The 17,522-nt window shown below is 45.7% G+C and overlaps 1 protein-coding gene across 7 annotated transcripts in view; it reads left to right on the top strand.

Annotated features, from left to right (window-relative positions):
- The window catches only part of LOC308579474 (uncharacterized protein), an 80,855-nt gene that overhangs the window by 33,887 nt on the left and 29,446 nt on the right, over window positions 1-17,522 (top strand). Inside the window, exons 1-3 of one of the 7 annotated variants that reach the window (XM_081214017.1) lie at window positions 6,326-7,196; window positions 8,413-8,482; window positions 8,664-8,745. The exons of 1 other annotated variant lie outside the window; for it this stretch is intronic. In XM_081214017.1, coding sequence (XP_081070143.1) covers window positions 8,685-8,745 — 61 coding nt within the window. In that variant the 5' untranslated portion in view covers window positions 6,326-7,196; window positions 8,413-8,482; window positions 8,664-8,684. Of the gene's footprint in view, window positions 1-6,325; window positions 7,197-8,412; window positions 8,483-8,663; window positions 8,746-9,029; window positions 9,113-17,522 lie in introns of those variants that run through there. 5 more of the 7 variants (XM_081214015.1, XM_081214018.1, XM_081214016.1 and 2 more) reach the window with 5 other exon arrangements.

Genomic DNA, 17,522 nt, shown 5'->3' with positions numbered 1-17,522 from the left:
AAATCAAGAACAAAGGTGACCACGATAAAGTCCCCAGAGAGGAGAAGCCAGATAAAAATTTTGAGTGTGGAGAAAGCTGCAAACAGAACTCCCATTCCACTTCCCTTCAACAAAATCTTATTGGAAACAAACCCTATCAGTGTGTGGAATGTGGAAAGAGCTTCAGTCGGAGTGTCAACCTTATTTCCCATCAAAGAATTCATACAGGGATGAAACCATATCAGTGTGAGGAATGTGGAAAGAGCTTCACTGATAGCTCATCTCTCACTTCCCATCAAAGAATTCATACAGGGGAGAAACCCTATCAGTGCTTTGAATGTGGAAAGAGCTTCAGTTACAGCCACTGTCTCACTTTGCATCAAAGAATTCATACAGGGGAGAAACCCTATCAGTGTGTGGAATGTGGAAAGAGCTTCAGTCGGAGCTCCAATCTCACTTCCCATCAGAGAATTCATACAGGAGAGAAACCCTATCAGTGTGTGGAATGTGGAAAGAGCTTCACTCGGAGTGTCAACCTTATTTCCCATCAAAGAATTCATACAGGGATGAAACCATATCAGTGTGTTGAATGTGGAAAGAGCTTCACTGATAGCTCATCTCTCACTTCCCATCAAAGAATTCATACAGGGGATAAACCCTATCAGTGTGTTGAATGTGGAAAGAGCTTCAGTTACAGCCACTGTCTCACTTTGCATCAAAGAATTCATACAGGGCAGAAACCCTATCAGTGTGTGGAATGTGGAAAGAGCTTCAGTCAGAGCTCCAATCTCACTTCCCATCAGAGAATTCATACAGGGGCGAAACCCTATCAGTGTGTGGAATGTGGAAAGAGCTTCAGTCATAGCTCCAATCTCACTTCCCATCAAAGAATTCATAGAGGGCAGAAACCCTATCAGTGTGTGGAATGTGGAAAGAGCTTCACTGATAGCTCCTCTCTCACCCCTCATCAAAGGATTCATACAGGGGCGAAACCCTATCAGTGTGTGGAATGTGGAAAGAGCTTCAGTCAGAACTCCTCTCTCAGTTCCCATCAAATAATTCATTCAGGGGAGAAACCCTATCATTGCTTTGAATGTGGAAAGAGCTTCAGTCAAAGACAGAATCTCACTTCCCATCAAAGAATTCATACAGGGGAGAAACCCTATCAGTGTGTGAAATGTGGAAAGAGCTTCACTGATAGCTCCTCTCTCACCTCCCATCAAAGGATTCATACAGGGGAGAAACCCTATCAGTGTGTGGAATGTGGAAAGAGCTTCAGTCAGAACTCCTCTCTCAGTTCCCATCAAAAAATTCATACAGGGGAGAAACCCTATCAGTGTGTGGAATGTGGAAAGAGCTTCAGTTACAGCCACTGTCTTACTTTGCATCAAAGAATTCATACAGGGGACAAACCCTATCAGTGTGTGGAATGTGGAAAGAGCTTCAGCCAGAGGTCCTCTCTCACTTCCCATCAACGAATTCATTCAGGGGAGAAACCCTATCATTGTTTTGAATGTGGAAAGAGCTTCAGTCACGGCCCGAATCTCACTTCCCATCAAAGAATTCATACAGGCGAGAAACCCTTTCAGTGTGTGAAATGTGGAAAGAGCTTCACTAATAGCTCCTCTCTCACCTCCCATCAAAGGATTCATACAGGGGAGAAACCCTATCAGTGTGAGGAATGTGGAAAGAGCTTCAGTCACAGTCAGAATCTCACTTCACATCAAAGAATTCATACAGGAGAAAAACCCTATCAGTGTGTGGAATGTGGAAAGAGCTTCAGTGACAGCCGCAGTCTCACCTCCCATCGTAGAATTCATACAGGGTAGAAACTCTATCATTGTGTGAAATGTGGAAAGAACTTCACTGATAGCTCTTCCCTCACCTCCCATCAAAGGATTCATACAGTGGAGAAACCCTATCAGTGTGTGAAATGTGAAAAGAGCTTCAGTCAGAGCTCCTCTCTCACTTCACATCAAAGGATTTATAAAGGGGAGAAACCCTATCCGTGTGTGGAATGTGGAAAGAGCTTCAGAAACAGCCGCATTCTCACTTCCCATCAAAGGATTCATACAGGGGAGAAACCCTATCAGTGTGTGGAATGTGGAAAGAGCTTCAGTAACAGCAATAATCACACTTCCCATCAAAGAATTCATACAGGGGCGAAACCCTATCAGTGTGTGGAATGTGGAAAGAGCTTCAGTGACAGCCGCAGTCTCACCTCCCATCGTAGAATTCATACAGGGTAGAAACTCTATCATTGTGTGAAATGTGGAAAGAACTTCACTGATAGCTCTTCCCTCACCTCGCATCAAAGGATTCATACAGTGGAGAAACCCTATCAGTGTGTGAAATGTGGAAATAGCTTCACTGATAGCTCCTCTCTCACCTTCCATCAAAGGATTCATACAGGTGAGAAACCCTATCAGTGTGTGGAATGTGGAAAGAGCTTCAGTCAGAGCTCCTCTCTCACTTCCCATCAAAGAATTCATACATGGGTGAAACCCTATAAGTGTATGGAATGTGGAAAGAGCTTCAGTCTCAGCCAATCTCACTGATAGCTCCAATCTCATTATACAGCTTTAGAATCCAGGCTTTGGCTAATTGGTGTGTATGAAGATAAAAGTGTTATGGGCCTTAATTTATGATGAGTTAAAACAAATGTTTGGAATAACCTTTCTAAAAAGACCAGAGGGATTTCTGTTAAGTATTGTTGGCAGAGACATCCCAAATGCCTTTAGAGAAGTATTTTTATATGCAACGGCCACAGCTCGGACTGGCATAACAAGCTACAAGAATTTGCTGAAATGGTGAAGTTGTCAAATAGCCTGAGAGGCAATTCAAAACAAAAAATTATTTAAAAGTGGGATAGATATATGTTCAAAAATACAGTAAAGGTTTGATATCTATGCTAGCATTCAATTGACGTTGGAAAGAGACTGAGTTGAGAAATAAGACCAAGGGTACATATTGATATAGGAATGTATTAGAAAAAAATGTAAATGTACAATAATAAGAATACATTCATTTGTGAAAAAGGAATATACAACGGGATAGACAGGAAGTCCAAAGTGTTGGTACATATATGATTTTGGAATAATTTTTTGTCCTTGTTTTCTTTTTCTTTTTGCATATAAACTTTGTATACATGTTGAAAATTATAGTAAAATAAGCCTTGTGATGTAACATGATAATGTTTACCGATGTAACGTAAGAACATTAATAATTTTTTTTAAAAAAATACATCTAATGCTCTTTTAACATGTGATGTTTTGTGTTTTTATGTTGTGTTTTTATGTTGTAACCATCCTGAGACCTGTGGGTGTAGGGAATAGGTGCCAACTCTTCACCCCCCTAAAAAAATATTTGAGGAGGCCACCCCCCAGGTTTTTTGTGTTTTTTTCCAAACACAACCTTTTATTCTTCTGCAACTTGTCATACAATTTCTCTTTCAATCTTCCCTCTTAAAAAATAAATAATAAATGCACAAAGGTCATGAAGAAAACAAAATACAAGAAAATACAAACGTAGACAGGTCCCATCTTTGCGGGTGAAGTGCAAAAGTTGCTTTAAAGCAAGGTTTCCCAAACTAGGGTCCCCAGCAGCTCCCGGACTGCAGTTCCCATCATCCCTCCCCATTGGTCCTGCTAGCTAGGGGTGATGGGAGTTGTAGTCCAAAAACAGCTGGAGACCCAAGTTTGCTTTAAAGGGAAAGTAGGCTGGCCCTGTGACACCCTCTGCTGGACAAAAGCACTGCCCCAGAATCTGAACCACCCCCAGTACTGCTACTTGGAATTTAAGGAGCCCAAAACTGAAGTTTGATCGGCACTTCAACCTCTAGGGAGCTTCTAGGTGCTTTCTGCACCACCTAGAGTACCCACAGAATTGTGGCGTCTACTGGCAACACACAGAGGACAACAAATGAAATAAATAAATAAGTAATAAATGAAATAAGAAGCGAAATAAGAAACTGAGAAAATAAGAATCCACTGTTTGCCTCGCCTTGTCCTCCGTCAACTGCCACCAACTGCTCTCTCCTCCACTCGCCTCACTACTAACCCAAAATGGCCGCCTGCAAGTCTGTGGTCCTTGTCACCATAGCAACCCCCCCTCACCTGGACCTGGGCCCACCTGGCTCCACCTATTGGGAGATAATCTATAATGAAATAAAAAAAATGTTTTAAGATAACCTTTGTTAAAAGATCAGAAGCATTTTTATTAGGTACTTTAGGGAAGAATTTACCAAAAGATAAGGAAAATCCCTTCATGTATGTGACAACAGCGGCCAGAATTTTACTAGCTCAAAGATGGAAAGGCAATGAAAAAGCAGCGAAAGAACACTGGCAAGAAAAGTTGATGGAATAGGCTGAAATGGTGAAGCTAACTCAGAGACTTAAAGATAAGGACAATAATGACTTTTAAAAAGATTGGGAACCTTTTAAGATGTATATACAGAAACAATGCATAGAAATGAACTCACTGGCAGGATTTGAGTGATACACTTACAATGGACAAATACAAACAGAAAATGCAATTATGAGGTAAAAATGAGAAGGAAGAGACAAATGTTATAACCTTCATTTTAATATATAAGGAATACAAAATTATAAACAAAAGAAACAGAGGTGTTCTAAACCAGGAAGGGAAGTTGGGGGAAGTCGCATGGGGGCGGGGTGTTAATTGAAATTGTAAAATGAAATTTGAATGTTTGATTATGTTAAAATTAATTATGTTAAGTTATATTTTTTTTAAAAAAAGAAAGAAAAGCAATGGCTCCTCTTACTTAAGGGCCGCACAGACCTCATGGGACACCAGAGCAGATTCCCTTGTTGCTTCTCTGAGTCAACCAGCAATGGGGGTTGCATTTCCTTATTTCCAGGAGGGCTGTTGCTAAAGCACATGACATGCTCTTCACACTTAGTTATCTATTAGGAACACAGGCACAAATTATTGTGTGTGTGTTTGTATTGTGTGTGTGTTTGCAAACTACCCCAGTCGCTGAGCGGTGAGATTCCAGGGGTCCCAGGCGTTTCCCCATCTTCGGTTTCCTTGGAACGAAAGTCAGCAGAGACTGTGGCGTCTTTACGATATCTAGTTTTATTTACTCGTATACACAACCTGAGTGTAGGACGGAGGGGCTCACAGCATCAACACCCATCTTGCTTCTCTATTAGTCGCAGCTTTGGCCCCGGCACAGAGCAAGCTGGTTTCGGGGTTTCCCACAACTCTCTCTGGGTCTTGCTTTCCTACCTAGCAGCCAGGTGAGACGGGAGGGGGGAGGACAGCCCCCCCCCATTAGCTGCAGCTCTTGCAACCCAGCTCCTTCGTTGGGGATGCTGAGGAGGACACTCTCTGGCCAGCGAAGGCCCTTGTCTTTCCAAGAAACTTGTCTGTGGGAATCGTGCATCCATAATGTTATGGAAAGGGTGAATGTCTTCTAGAATTCTCTGGTGTCACCAGAAGAGGAAGCCGTTCTTTTCAGTCAGGTCTGTTCTCAACTGCAGAGGATGAGTAGCCTTGGGAGCCTCTTGGGGAGATGGAAGTGATGAAAGGACTGAATCCATGGGGGAGAGCTACTTGCTCTGAGATGGGGGAACCTTCGGGCAAAGGCCAGCAGAGAAGGGATGCTGTTGGCTGCTGGTTTCTGTTCCTCCCCACTTTCCCAGAGGGCGTAACATTGGAGGTCCTGCGGGAGGAAAGAGCGTCTTGGAGTCAGGGGCCTTTCTGGGCGAAAGCAGCCCCCACTGCCCCCACCACGGAGTCCCTGGCACTCCTGGACCATGAGGGTTGCAGATTTTGGTCTTGGACCAGATTGGGGGCCAAACTGTCAGTATTTCATTCTCCCATTGCTAGTGTAACATGATATCCAGGTTTACACCTTCTGCACTATCAGTGTAAGAATAGAAGTCAGTCTGTAAATCACTTCCGTCCTTTGTTCTCTTTTATTCTGACCGAGGAGGAGATGGTTGTGGAAGACAGCTCACGCCATGTTTCTTTGTTTTTCCCCACTGTAAATAAAGCTTGATGTGACATTTTAACACAGTTTGCAGCACATCTGCAAAGAGAAGGACATGGGGACAGGTGAGTCCATCCCTGAACACCTGGCAAGGCTATTCCAAGAGGTTTCTCCTGGATTCCAAGTCCTACTACAGGGGCCTTGGGAGCAAATCCTGGCCTCCTTCTACCAGAATGTGGCTCCCCACGCTAACGAAACGCTATTAGCAACCTTACGCTATTAGCTATTTCGAAAACGCTATTTCGAAACGAGAACACTCACCTGATCAATATTATTATTATTATTAATAATAATAATATTTATACCCCGCCCATCTGGCTGGGATCCCAAACCACTCTGGGCGACTTCCAACAAAATATTAAAATACAATACTCCATCAAATATTAAAAGCTTCTCTAAACATAATAACAACAACCATCCATTTTCAGTCCTTTGAATTAGCAATTAAGCATTTCTGGAAAAGGGAATGGCATACTTTTGTATATTAGTATAAAAAGCATGCATAGGAAAGTATTACACATTTATGATGAGAGTAGGATTTATTTATTTTGAACTTCACTGGGTTCCTCCTTGGCAGCCAGTGCGATTGTTTCAGCAGGGCTAGAACTCAGGACCCGCTGCGTTGAGGGACATCTAAGAGCAGTTGGGCAGGGGAAAGGTCTCCCTTGGGAGGTGGGGGACTCTCCTTCCTTGGAGGTTTCTCAGCAGAGATCGGACGGCCATCTGCCATGGATGCTTTAGCTGAGATTCCTGCATTGCTGGGGGTTGGACTAGATGACCCTGGGGTCCCCTCCTCTCTCTCCACTCCTGAATTCCAGGAGGAGCTTCCTTGCCTCCTGCAAAGCCCTTTTCTCTGCAAGCTCTTCCTCTGGTTTCTGGCCAAGGGAGGGAGATGCTCAGAGTCCAGCCAAGAGCCTCGCGCTCCAAAAGGATATCTGGGCATTGGCGTAGCCAGGGGGGCAGATGCCCCCCTAAATCCATAAAAAATAATAGAAATCTGAGGTTCTGCCAAGCGAGAGAGGGCTGAGCTGGAGGGACTCGGCTTGGCAAGGGTTAAAGGGAACTGAGCTGCCTTCCTAGAGAGGCCAGGAAGCAAGGGGGGGCCAGGTCCTCCAGAGCCAAGGCCCCTCCCTCCCCAGTCCTTCCCTTGCTTTGGGGTCTCTCCTGCAAGGGCTGCCTCGCTGTCCCCTCCTGGGATCTGGTGAGTCTCCTCTCCCCCCCCCCCAGAGGGTGCAGTGGGGAGACGGGGGGGGGGGTCCCAGGGCTGCAGCAGGGGAGGATGCCTGGGGGGCCTGATCCGGGAGGGGCCAGGTCTGCCACGCTCTCCTTCCTGGAGATCAGAGGATCCCAAACTCACTTGGCCCTCCGCCCCCCCTTTCTGAAAAAGATCTCCCTTCTTTAAACAAAGGAGTCCCTGGGACTTTAACTCTGTGTGACATCGCTCAGCCTCATTGCACGACAGAGGAAACATGCGCAAATGGTTTTCCAAAGCTGGACGAGGAGGTGGACTAGCCCCTCCCCCCCAAAAGAAAACCCCACGTGGAGGAAGGAAGGAAGGAAAGGTGGGAGAGAAAGGCCAGGAACAAAGAGAGGGATCCCAGGCCATAGTCTGGCTGCTGCATTGCAGACCAGTTTCCCAGTGTCTCCCAGGGCAGCTCCCCAGGGAGGCCACTGCAGCAATCCCCTCGCACCCAGAGCAGGGCATCCCAGGACCACGTCCTCTCTGTCCCAAAGGGATTGTTGATGGCAAAGCAGCCGGAAATGGGCGCTGCTACTCAGCGAGCCTCCAGGGACCTTGGCATGAATGGCTGTGTGTGTGTTAAGTTATCTAGCAGAATAATAATAATAATAGTAACAATAGTAATAAATTACCCAGCTAAATATCAAGGGAGATGTCTTTGGCCCTGCCCACGGCCCTCAGGGGGTTGATCAGATACATACCTGGCCCTCAGAGCAAAGAAAAAGGGACCCCACCCCAGGAGTCTGTCTGGAGAGCGTCAGAGAGTCCAAGTGCAAGAAAAGGAGACAGAAGCAGGGGAGTGGGGGTGGGGGAGGAACTCCTGAGGACCCCCGGGTGAGAACCCCCACTAGAGCCAAGCATCCATTTTTCACAAGATACAAACGATTCTCTTGTCAGTTGGTTCTGACTTCATGTATTGACTGGAAGGCAGCAGAAACCAGGTTGATTAATCTCCCAGAAATCCCTCCAGTTGCCTCCACATTTTGCATTGCTAGAAGGCTAGAGACGTATTTCTCCTCCTCTTCCTCCTCTTTATTTTCAAAAAGATAGCTCACGGTCTGGGATGCGGTGCAATCCTGTCCTGGTTCCCAGCAAGACTCATCCATTCTTGCTCAGGGAACCATATTCCCCCCCTGTTCTACAAATTCTGTAACAGAACAATGTATTTGCTTTATAGAAATTCCTAGAGCTTTTCATTATGACAAACAGAAAGTTTCCTCCTGAATCAGGCAGAGGAGAGAAAGCAGGTGAGAGAGACTTTCCTCTGGATACTCCAAAGGGGCTCCAAACAGGACAAAGAACATCCCACAATGATCTGTTTTCTGGGAAAGCATCCATGGAATGAGATCTCACAGCCTTCAACTTTTTGCCATTCTCTTTCTAATATTTCTCACCTTTCTGTGTTTTTAATCCGTGTTTCTTTTTCAGGGAAAGGATCTCTTTGCAGAAATGGACCTGGATTCCTGTGAGGCAGAGAGGCCTCCGTTGGACACCAGAGAGAGGCCACTGGGTAAGAGAAAGGTGGTTTTTGCCCTGTTTGGTCTCATTCCGTTGGTTTTCCAACTCATCTGGGGGTTCTTTTCATCTTGTTTTGGGGGGAGACAGTTGGGAAGAAGGGTCCAGAGGAGGGAAGATGTATTTCTGCACAACTAACATATGAAATGAGCACAAACGTCCAAATGCTCTCAGCAGGTAAGGCTTTCTCAAAGGCCCATCTGTAGTAAGAGATGCCCTGTTTCCCCTGTGAGAGAAGCAGGCACTCCTGGCATCCTGATCACCTTTTTTCTCTTGCAGGTGACAGAATGATGCTGGCAAGACTTCCTGATCCGTCTTTTCATGGGGGCAGAAGGAAAGCAGCGGCTGTGGAACCAGATCAGGTCAGGGGAAGCTGCCTTGTGGGGACAGAGGCCGAGGGATGGGGCAATGTCATGGACTGGTTGGGGACAGAGGAATGGTGGGAGGAAGCAGCCGGGGAACCAGGAAGGGAAGACGGCTCAGAGCCGAAAGAGTGGAGGTAGAAGAAGGATGAGCGGTCAGAGGGAGAAGAGGGAGAAGCCTGGGAAGAGGAGGTGTCAGAAGCTGAAGGGGTTACAGGGCTTTGTGAGTTGGGAGACTCTGTGGCAGAATGCAGTGCAGAATCAGAGGCAGAAGAGGAAGGAGGCGAGTGGGAGAGGAAGGTCGGGAGGCAGAGGTGAGTCAGGATAAGGAAGAGCCACCGGTGGATCCCTCTCCTTTTGCTAGAAGCCCCCCTCCCTGCTTGTCTCTCAGAGCCAGGAGACCCCCTGCAATGCAGGAATCTCTGCTAAATCATCCAAGACAGATGGCCATCCAAAACAGGCTTATTTTACAGTGGTGCCCCACAAGACGAATGCCTCGCAAGACGGAAAACTCGCTAGACAAAAGGGTTTTCCGTTTTTTGAGCTGCTTCGCAAGACGAATTTCCCTATGGGCTTTCTTCGCAAGACGAAAACGTCTTGCAAGTTTGTTTCCTTTTTCTTAACGCCGTTAATACAGTTGTGACTTGACTTCGAGGAGCAACTCATAGAACGCAGTGTACATAGTAGCCTTTTTTGAGGTTTTTAAAGACTTTGGTGATTTTTGAAGCTTTTCCAAAACTTCTTTTGCAGCCATTTGGTAAGTTAAGCTTTTAAAACTTTTTTGGGGGGTTTTGGATTTTGGGTTCCTCTCACTTCTCATCATAGAATTCATACAGGGGAGAAACCCTATCAGTGTGTGGAATGCGGAAAGAGCTTCAGTCAGGGTTCCTCTCTCACCTCTCATCAAAGGATACATACAAGGGAGAAACCCTATCAGTGTGTGGAATGTGGAAAGAGCTTCAGCCAGAGCTCCTCTCTCACTTCCCATCAAAGAATTCATTCAGGGGAGAAACCCTATCATTGCTTTGAATGTGGAAAGAGCTTCAGTCAGAGACAGAATCTCACTTCCCATCAAAGAATTCATACAGGGGAGAAACCCTATCAGTGTGTGGAATGTGGAAAGAGCTTCAGTCAGAACTCCTCTCTCAGTTCCCATCAAAAAATTCATACAGGGGAGAAACCTTATCAGTGTGTGGAATGTGGAAAGAGCTTCAGTCAGAACTCCTCTCTCAGTTCCCATCAAAGAATTCATACAGGGGAGAAACCCTATCAGTGTGTGGAATGTGGAAAGAGCTTCACTAATAGCTCCTCTCTCACTTCCCATCAACGAATTCATTCAGGGGAGAAACCCTATCATTGTTTTGAATGTGGAAAGAGCTTCAGTCACATCAACCATCTCACTTCCCATCAAAGAATTCATACAGGGGAGAAACCCTATCAGTGTGTGGAATGTGGAAAGAGCTTCAGTCAGAACTCCTCTCTCAGTTCCCATCAAAGAATTCATACAGGGGAGAAACCTTATCAGTGTGTGGAATGTGGAAAGAACTTCAGTCACAGCAACAATCTCACTTCCCATCAAAGAATTCATACAGGGGAGAAACCCTATCAGTGTGTGGAATGTGGAAAGAGCTTCAATCACAGCAACAATCTCACTTCCCATCAAAGAATTCATACAGGAGGAAAACCCTATCAGTGTGTGGAATGTGGAAAGAGCTTCAGTCACAGCAACAATCTCACTTCCCATCAAAGAATTCATACAGGGGAGAAACCCTATCAGTGTGTGGAATGTGGAAAGAGCTTCACTGATAGCTCTTCCCTCACCTCCCATAAAAGAATTCATACAGGGGAGAAATGTTGGGTTGAAATAAACGACAAATGAATGGCAAGTGTCATATGGGAGGCATCTACCGAGCATGTCTCGGGGAGTCCCTTTTATTGAATATTACAGCATTGCCACATATGTGCTTGTTGCTGATTGGTTAACACAAATACAATACAAGGGTTGCATATAGACATTAATCATCAATAGATTAAAGGTTGGGAAAGGGAACACAGAATTGGACAGGCATGAAAACCTCCTTATTAAACTATAACTAGTGATTGATATAGCAGAACTTAAAGGAGCATATAAACTATTACTAGTGATTGATATAGCAAAACTTAACAGAGCATAACTATTGTATTCCGTAGATGTGGTCAACCATGCAATAAGAACAGGTCAGGGTACGATGTTTCATGAACTCAATGTGAACTGACCATTCTAGGGTAGGAAGGAATGCTTCAGCTTAGAGTGGTTTGCCAAAGTCATGTGCAGAAACAAAACTTCCCATCAGAGAAACCCTATCAGCGTGTGAAATGTGGAAAGAGCTTCACTGATAGCTCCTCTCTCAGCTTCCATCAAAGGATTCATACAGGGGAGAAACCCTATCTGTGTGTGGAATGTGGAAAGAGCTTCAGTCACAGCAACAATCTCACTTCCCATCAAAGAATTCATACAGGGGAGAAACCCTATCAGTGTGTGAAATGTGGAAAGAGCTTCAGTCAGAGCTCCTCTCTCACTTCACATCAAAGGATTCATAAAGGGGAGAAACCCTATCCGTGTGTGGAATGTGGAAAGAGCTTGTTTTCTTTTAGCATATAAACTTTGTATACATGTTGAAAATTATAGTAAAATAAGCCTTGTGATGTAACATGATCATGTTTACCGATGTAACGTAAGAACATTATTTTTTTTTTAAAAAAAAGACATCTAATGCTCTTTTAACATGTGATGTTTTGTGTTTTTATGTTGTAACCATCCTGAGACCTGTGGGTGTAGGGAATAAGTGCCAACTCTTCACCCCCCAATAAAATATTTGAGGAGGCCACCCCCCAGGTTTTTTGTGTTTTTTTTCCAAACACAACCTTTTATTCTTCCGCAACTTGCCATAAAAATTCTCTTTCAATCTGCCCTCTTAAAAAATAAATAAATGCACAAAGGTCATGAAGAAAACAAAGTACAAGAAAATACAAACGTAGACAGGTCCCATCTTTGCGGGTGAAGTGCAAAAGTTGCTTTAAAGCAAGGTTTCCCAAACTAGGGTCCCCAGCAGCTCCCGGACTACAGTTCCTATCATCCCTCCCCATTGGTCCTGCTAGCTAGGGGTGATGGGAGTTGTAGTCCAAAAACAGCTGGAGACCCAAGTTTGCTTTAAAGGGAAAGTAGGCTGGCCCTGTGACACCCTCTGCTGGACAAAAGCACTGCCCCAGAATGTGAACCACCCCCAGTACTGCTAATTGGAATTAATAGAGTGCAAAACAGAAGTTTGATCGGCACTTCAACCTCTTGGGAGCTTCTAGGTGCTTTCTGAACAATGCCACAGGTAGAGGAGATGGAATGTTAGAAGTGTTCTCCAGGGCAAGGGGAGCTGCTGGGAAATTGAACTACGGGCTCAAAATATTACTTTTTAAAAAAGTTACTGCCATTCTAGGCATTGCCATTCTAGGCATTGGCCACCTACCAATATTTTATTCAAGTCGGCAACACTGGGTTGGTTGGTTTACAAATTAAATAAATACATAAATCTCCTTCCTTTGCACATGTCAATATCCTCATTTATTATTTTAAAAATTTATTCGCCCTTCATCTGAAGATTTTACAACATACAGGATGAAAGCATGGCTTTCTCAAAAACAAGTCAAGTCAGAGAAATCTCTCTTTTTTTTTATAGAGTTACAAACTTTCTTGATCAGGGGACTTTCTGTGGAAATTGTGCATCTTGATTTCAGTGAGGCTTTTGTCAAAGTCCTCTGTGAGATTTATGTGAGGAAGCTGGTAAAATGTGGGGTGAATGAGATATATGTCTTAGGACATCAAACTGGGAAATTGGATTTTAAACTGACTGAAGAGGTTTTATGCCCTTGGGAATTTGGTCTCTTAAATCTACACCTTCGCCTTCTGTTTCTGTGCGCTGCTCTGGTTCGCCAGAAGCGGCGTAGTCATGCTGGCCACATGACCTGGAAGCTGTATGCCGGCTCCCTCGGCCAATAAAGTGAGATGAGCGCCGCAACCCCAGAGTCGGCCACGACTGGACCTAATGGTCAGGAGTCCCTTTACCTTTACCTATGTATTACAGCAGGGACATCTAACTTCCAAGATGCTGAGATCTACTCCCAGTAATAAAAAACCTGCCAGTCATCTACCCATTGTCTTTGCCCAGAGTTGTTGAGTTTTTCTCAGGGAGCAGTGACCAGAGTTGTGGATCGACCAGTAGATCGCGATTGACCTGTTGCACATGCCTCCATTCTAGGAATTTGCAAAACAGCATCAAACCTTGTGTTACATGAAATACATTCGACAAACACAAGACGTAATCGGCTGTGGATTCACATAAACAATACTCTTCTATATATTCTTATCACAATATCAAATGTTTATTTTGCACATAAACAACACATAAAGTGCAATAAATCCGTTCATTCATAAGGACCAAATGTCTGCTAGTTTCTGTTCCACATATGTTCATAAAGTCCAAATTGGAGCCTGCTATAGTTCCACAGTGTAGTAGTGTTGCACATGCCTCCATTGTAGGAACCGCACTCCTGACCCAGAATTTCACAAGAAGTCCCAACAATGATTCCCCTTTCAAACAGGATACATGAACCTAGGCCAGTAGGGTCCTTCTCTCCGCCAGACGGACAATCCCTTCCCCAAAGCCCCTCCCTCCCCCACCTCCCCACGGGGGTCCCTCCCCAGAACGGCCTCTGCTATCCGGTGCTTGGACACCTGAAGGGCATGGAGGCCTCTTAGGGCAGCTGCCTGGCAGCTCTGCATCACCTGGAGCAAGAGATCTTGCTCTGGCTGCAGCAAAAGTCAGGCTGTCAGTTCCTCACTGCTGAGAGTGCAGATTGGGGGGCAAAGAGCCCTGGCAGCGGGAGGAAGGTCTGAGGGATCCTCTCCCTACTCTTGTTTCCTCCAATACTCACCATTGCTGGATGAAGAAAGCCTGTGGCACATCTTCAAGAAGAGAAAAACAAGTAATAAATGAAATAAGAAACTGAGAAAATAAGAATCCACTGTTTGCCTCGCCTTGTCCTCCGTCAACTGCCACCAACTGCTCTCTCCTCCACTCGCCCCACTACTAACCCAAAATGGCCGCCTGCAAGTCTGTGGTCCTTGTCACCATGGCAACCCCCTATCACCTGGACCTGGACCCACCTGGCTCCACCTATTGGGAGATGATCTATAATGAAATGGAAAAAAAGGTTTAAGATAACCTTTGTTAAAAGACCAGAAGCGTTTTTATTAGGTTTTTTACGGCAGGATTTACCAAAACATAAGAAAAATCTATTCATGTATGCGACAACAGCGGCCAGAATTTTACTAGCTCAAAGATGGAAAGGCGATGAAATACCAGCGAAAGAACACTTAATTTTAATATATAAGGAATACAAATTTATAAGCAAAAGAAACAGAGGTGTTATAAACCAGTAAGGGAAGTTGGGGGAAGACACGGAGGGGGGGGGTGTTAATTGAAATTGTAAAATGTAATTTGAAAGTTTGATTATGTTAAAATTTCTTTAATTCAGTTAAGGGCCCCACAGACCTCATGGGACAGCAGAGCAGATTCCCTTGTTGCTTTTTTGAGTCAACCAGCAATGGGGGTTGCATTTCCTTATTTCCAGGAGGGCTGTTGCTAAAGAGCATGACATGCTCTTCACACTTAGTTATCTATTAGGAACACAGGCACAAAGAGCGTCTCGGAGTCAGGGGCCAGTCTGGGCCAAAGCGGCCCCCACTGCCCCCACCACGGAGTCCCTGGCACTCCTGGGCCATGAGGGATGCCAGCTTTGGTCTTGGACCAAACTGGGGGCCAAACTGTCAGTATTTCATTCTCCCATTGCTAGTGTAACATGATATCCATGTTTACACCTTCTGTACTGTCTGCGTAAGAATGGAAGTCAGTCTGTAAATCGCTTTCATCCTTTGTTTTCTTTTACTCTGACCGAGGAGGAGACGGCTGTGGAAGACAGCTCACGCCATGTTTCTTTGTTATTTTCCGCTGTAAATAAAGCTTGATGTGACATTTTAACACAGTTTGCAGCACATCTGCAAAGAGAAGGACATGTGGACAGGTGAGTCCGTCCCTCAGCACCTGGCAAGGCTATTCCAAGAGTTTTCTCCTGGATTCCAAGTTCTACTGCAGGGGAGGAAGGACATCCCAGGCCTTGGGGGCAAATCCTGGCCTCCTTCAACCGGAACGCGGCTCCCCATGCTAAGGAGATGGTCAATATCCAGTTCCATTCCACCCTTTTAAAATTTAAATATCAAAATAGATCCCAACTTTCAGAGCATGTAAATCACAGGAGTAGAAAGACCGCTGCGCTACTCATCGAAATAGGACTATACTTCCTTCTCCCACCTTCAAAGTAAACGTAAAGAAACCGAATTGATCCAAGTCTGCCTTCCTCTGCCAACCTCAAGCTTCGCTCTTCAAGCCAGAAGACAACACTTCCCCGTCCCCGGGTGAAACTCTCTGGCCTTTCATTGGTAGAGCCGCCACCACGCCTGTGGCGTTTACGTCACGGGGACTGACTGAGCGGGCGGCAAGATGCTTTCAGCCTCGGACAGTTGGCAGGTTCTGAAATGGCCGTGCAGGCCAGATTCAGGACCCTGGAAGGCTGGATTTGGCCCACGGGACATAGTTTGAGGACCCCTGGTGTACACTTACTGGGACATTCTGCATGCCAAGCAGATGCTCTAGGGCTCCCCATATCTCACTAGCCTTTCAATTTTATGCTATTAGCAACCATGGAGATTCCACCTGCCTCTTTCGAAAGGAGAAAACTCACCTGATCAATTTTAATAATAATAATAATAATAATAATAATAATAATAATAATAATAATAATAATAATAATAATATATTTATACCCCACCCATCTGGCTGGGTTTCCCCAGCCACTCTGGGCGGCCTCCAACAAAATATTATAATACAATAGTCCATCAAATATTAAAAGCTTCCCTAAACATAAAAATAACAACAATCCATTTTCAGTCCATTGAATTAGCAATTAAGCATTTCTGGAAAGGGATATAATATACTTTTGTATATTAGCATAAAAAGCATGCATAAAAACGTATTACTCATTTATGATGAGAATAGGATTTATTTCTTTTGAACTTCGCTTGGTTCCTCTTTTGGCAGCCAGTGCGATTGTTTCAGCAGGGCTAGAACTCAGGACCTTGAGGGACATCTAAGAGCAGTTGGGCAGGGGAAAGGTCTCCCTTGGGAGGTGGTGGACTCTCCTTCCTTGGAGGTTTCTAAGCAGAGATCGGACGGCCATCTGCCATGGATGCTTTAGCTGAGATTCCTGCATTGCTGGGGGTTGGACTAGATGACCCTGGGATCCCCTCCTATCTCTCCACTCCTGAATTCTAGGAGGAGCTTCCTTGCCTCCTGCAAAGCCCTTTTCCCTGCAAGCTCTTCTTCTGGTTTCTGGCCAAGGGAGGGAGATGCTCAGAGCCTCACCCTAAAGGAAGAGAGGGCTTAATTTCCATTTAGCAACGGCCTGATTTGTAATAGCTTGATTTGCAATAGCTTGTGTCACCCCCAAGAGGATATCTGGGCATTGCCCCCATAAATGCATAAAAAATAATAGAAATCTGAGGTTCTGCCAAGCGAGAGAGGGCTGAGCTGGAGGGACTCGGCTTGGCAAGGGTTAAAGGGAAGTGAGCTGCCTTCCTAGAGAGGCCAGGAAGCAAGGGGGGCCAGGTCCTCCAGAGCCAAGGCCCCTCCCTCCCCAGTCCTCCTTCCCTTGCTTTGGGGTCTCTCCTGCAAGGGCTGCCTCGCTGTCCCCTCCTGGGATCTGGTGAGTCTCCTCTCTCTCCCCCCCCCAGAGGGTGCAGTGGGGAGACGGGGGGGGGGGTCCCAGGGCTGCAGCAGGGGAGGATGCCTGGGGGGCCTGATCCGGGAGGGGCCAGGTCTGCCACGCTCTCCTTCCTGCAGATCAGAGGATCCCAAACTCACTTGGCCCTCCGCCCCCCCCCTTCAGAAAATATCTCCCTTCTTTAAACAAAGGAGTCCCTGGGACTTTAACTCTGTGTGACATCGCTCAGCCTCATTGCACGACAGAGGAAACATGTGCAAATGGTTTGGAGGAGGAGGTGGACTAGCCCCCGCCCCCCCCCAAGAACAACGGGGAGGAAGGAAGGAAAGGTGGAAGAGGAAGGCCAGGAAAAAAGAGAGGGATCCCAGGTCATATTCTGGCTGCTGCATTGCAAACCAGTTTCCCTGTCGTCTCCCAGGGAAGCTCCCCACGGAGGCCACTGCAGCAATCCCCTCGCACCCAGAGCATGGCATCCCAGGACCACATCCTCTCTGTCCCAAAGGGATTGTCGCTGGCAAAGCAGCCGGAAATGGGCGCTGCT

The sequence above is a fragment of the Podarcis bocagei genome (assembly GCF_964188305.1).
Source record: "Podarcis bocagei genome assembly, contig: HAP1_SCAFFOLD_44, whole genome shotgun sequence".
In the NCBI taxonomy this organism is placed as follows: Eukaryota; Metazoa; Chordata; class Lepidosauria; order Squamata; family Lacertidae; genus Podarcis; species Podarcis bocagei.
This window is presented reverse-complemented; position numbering and strand designations above follow the sequence as displayed.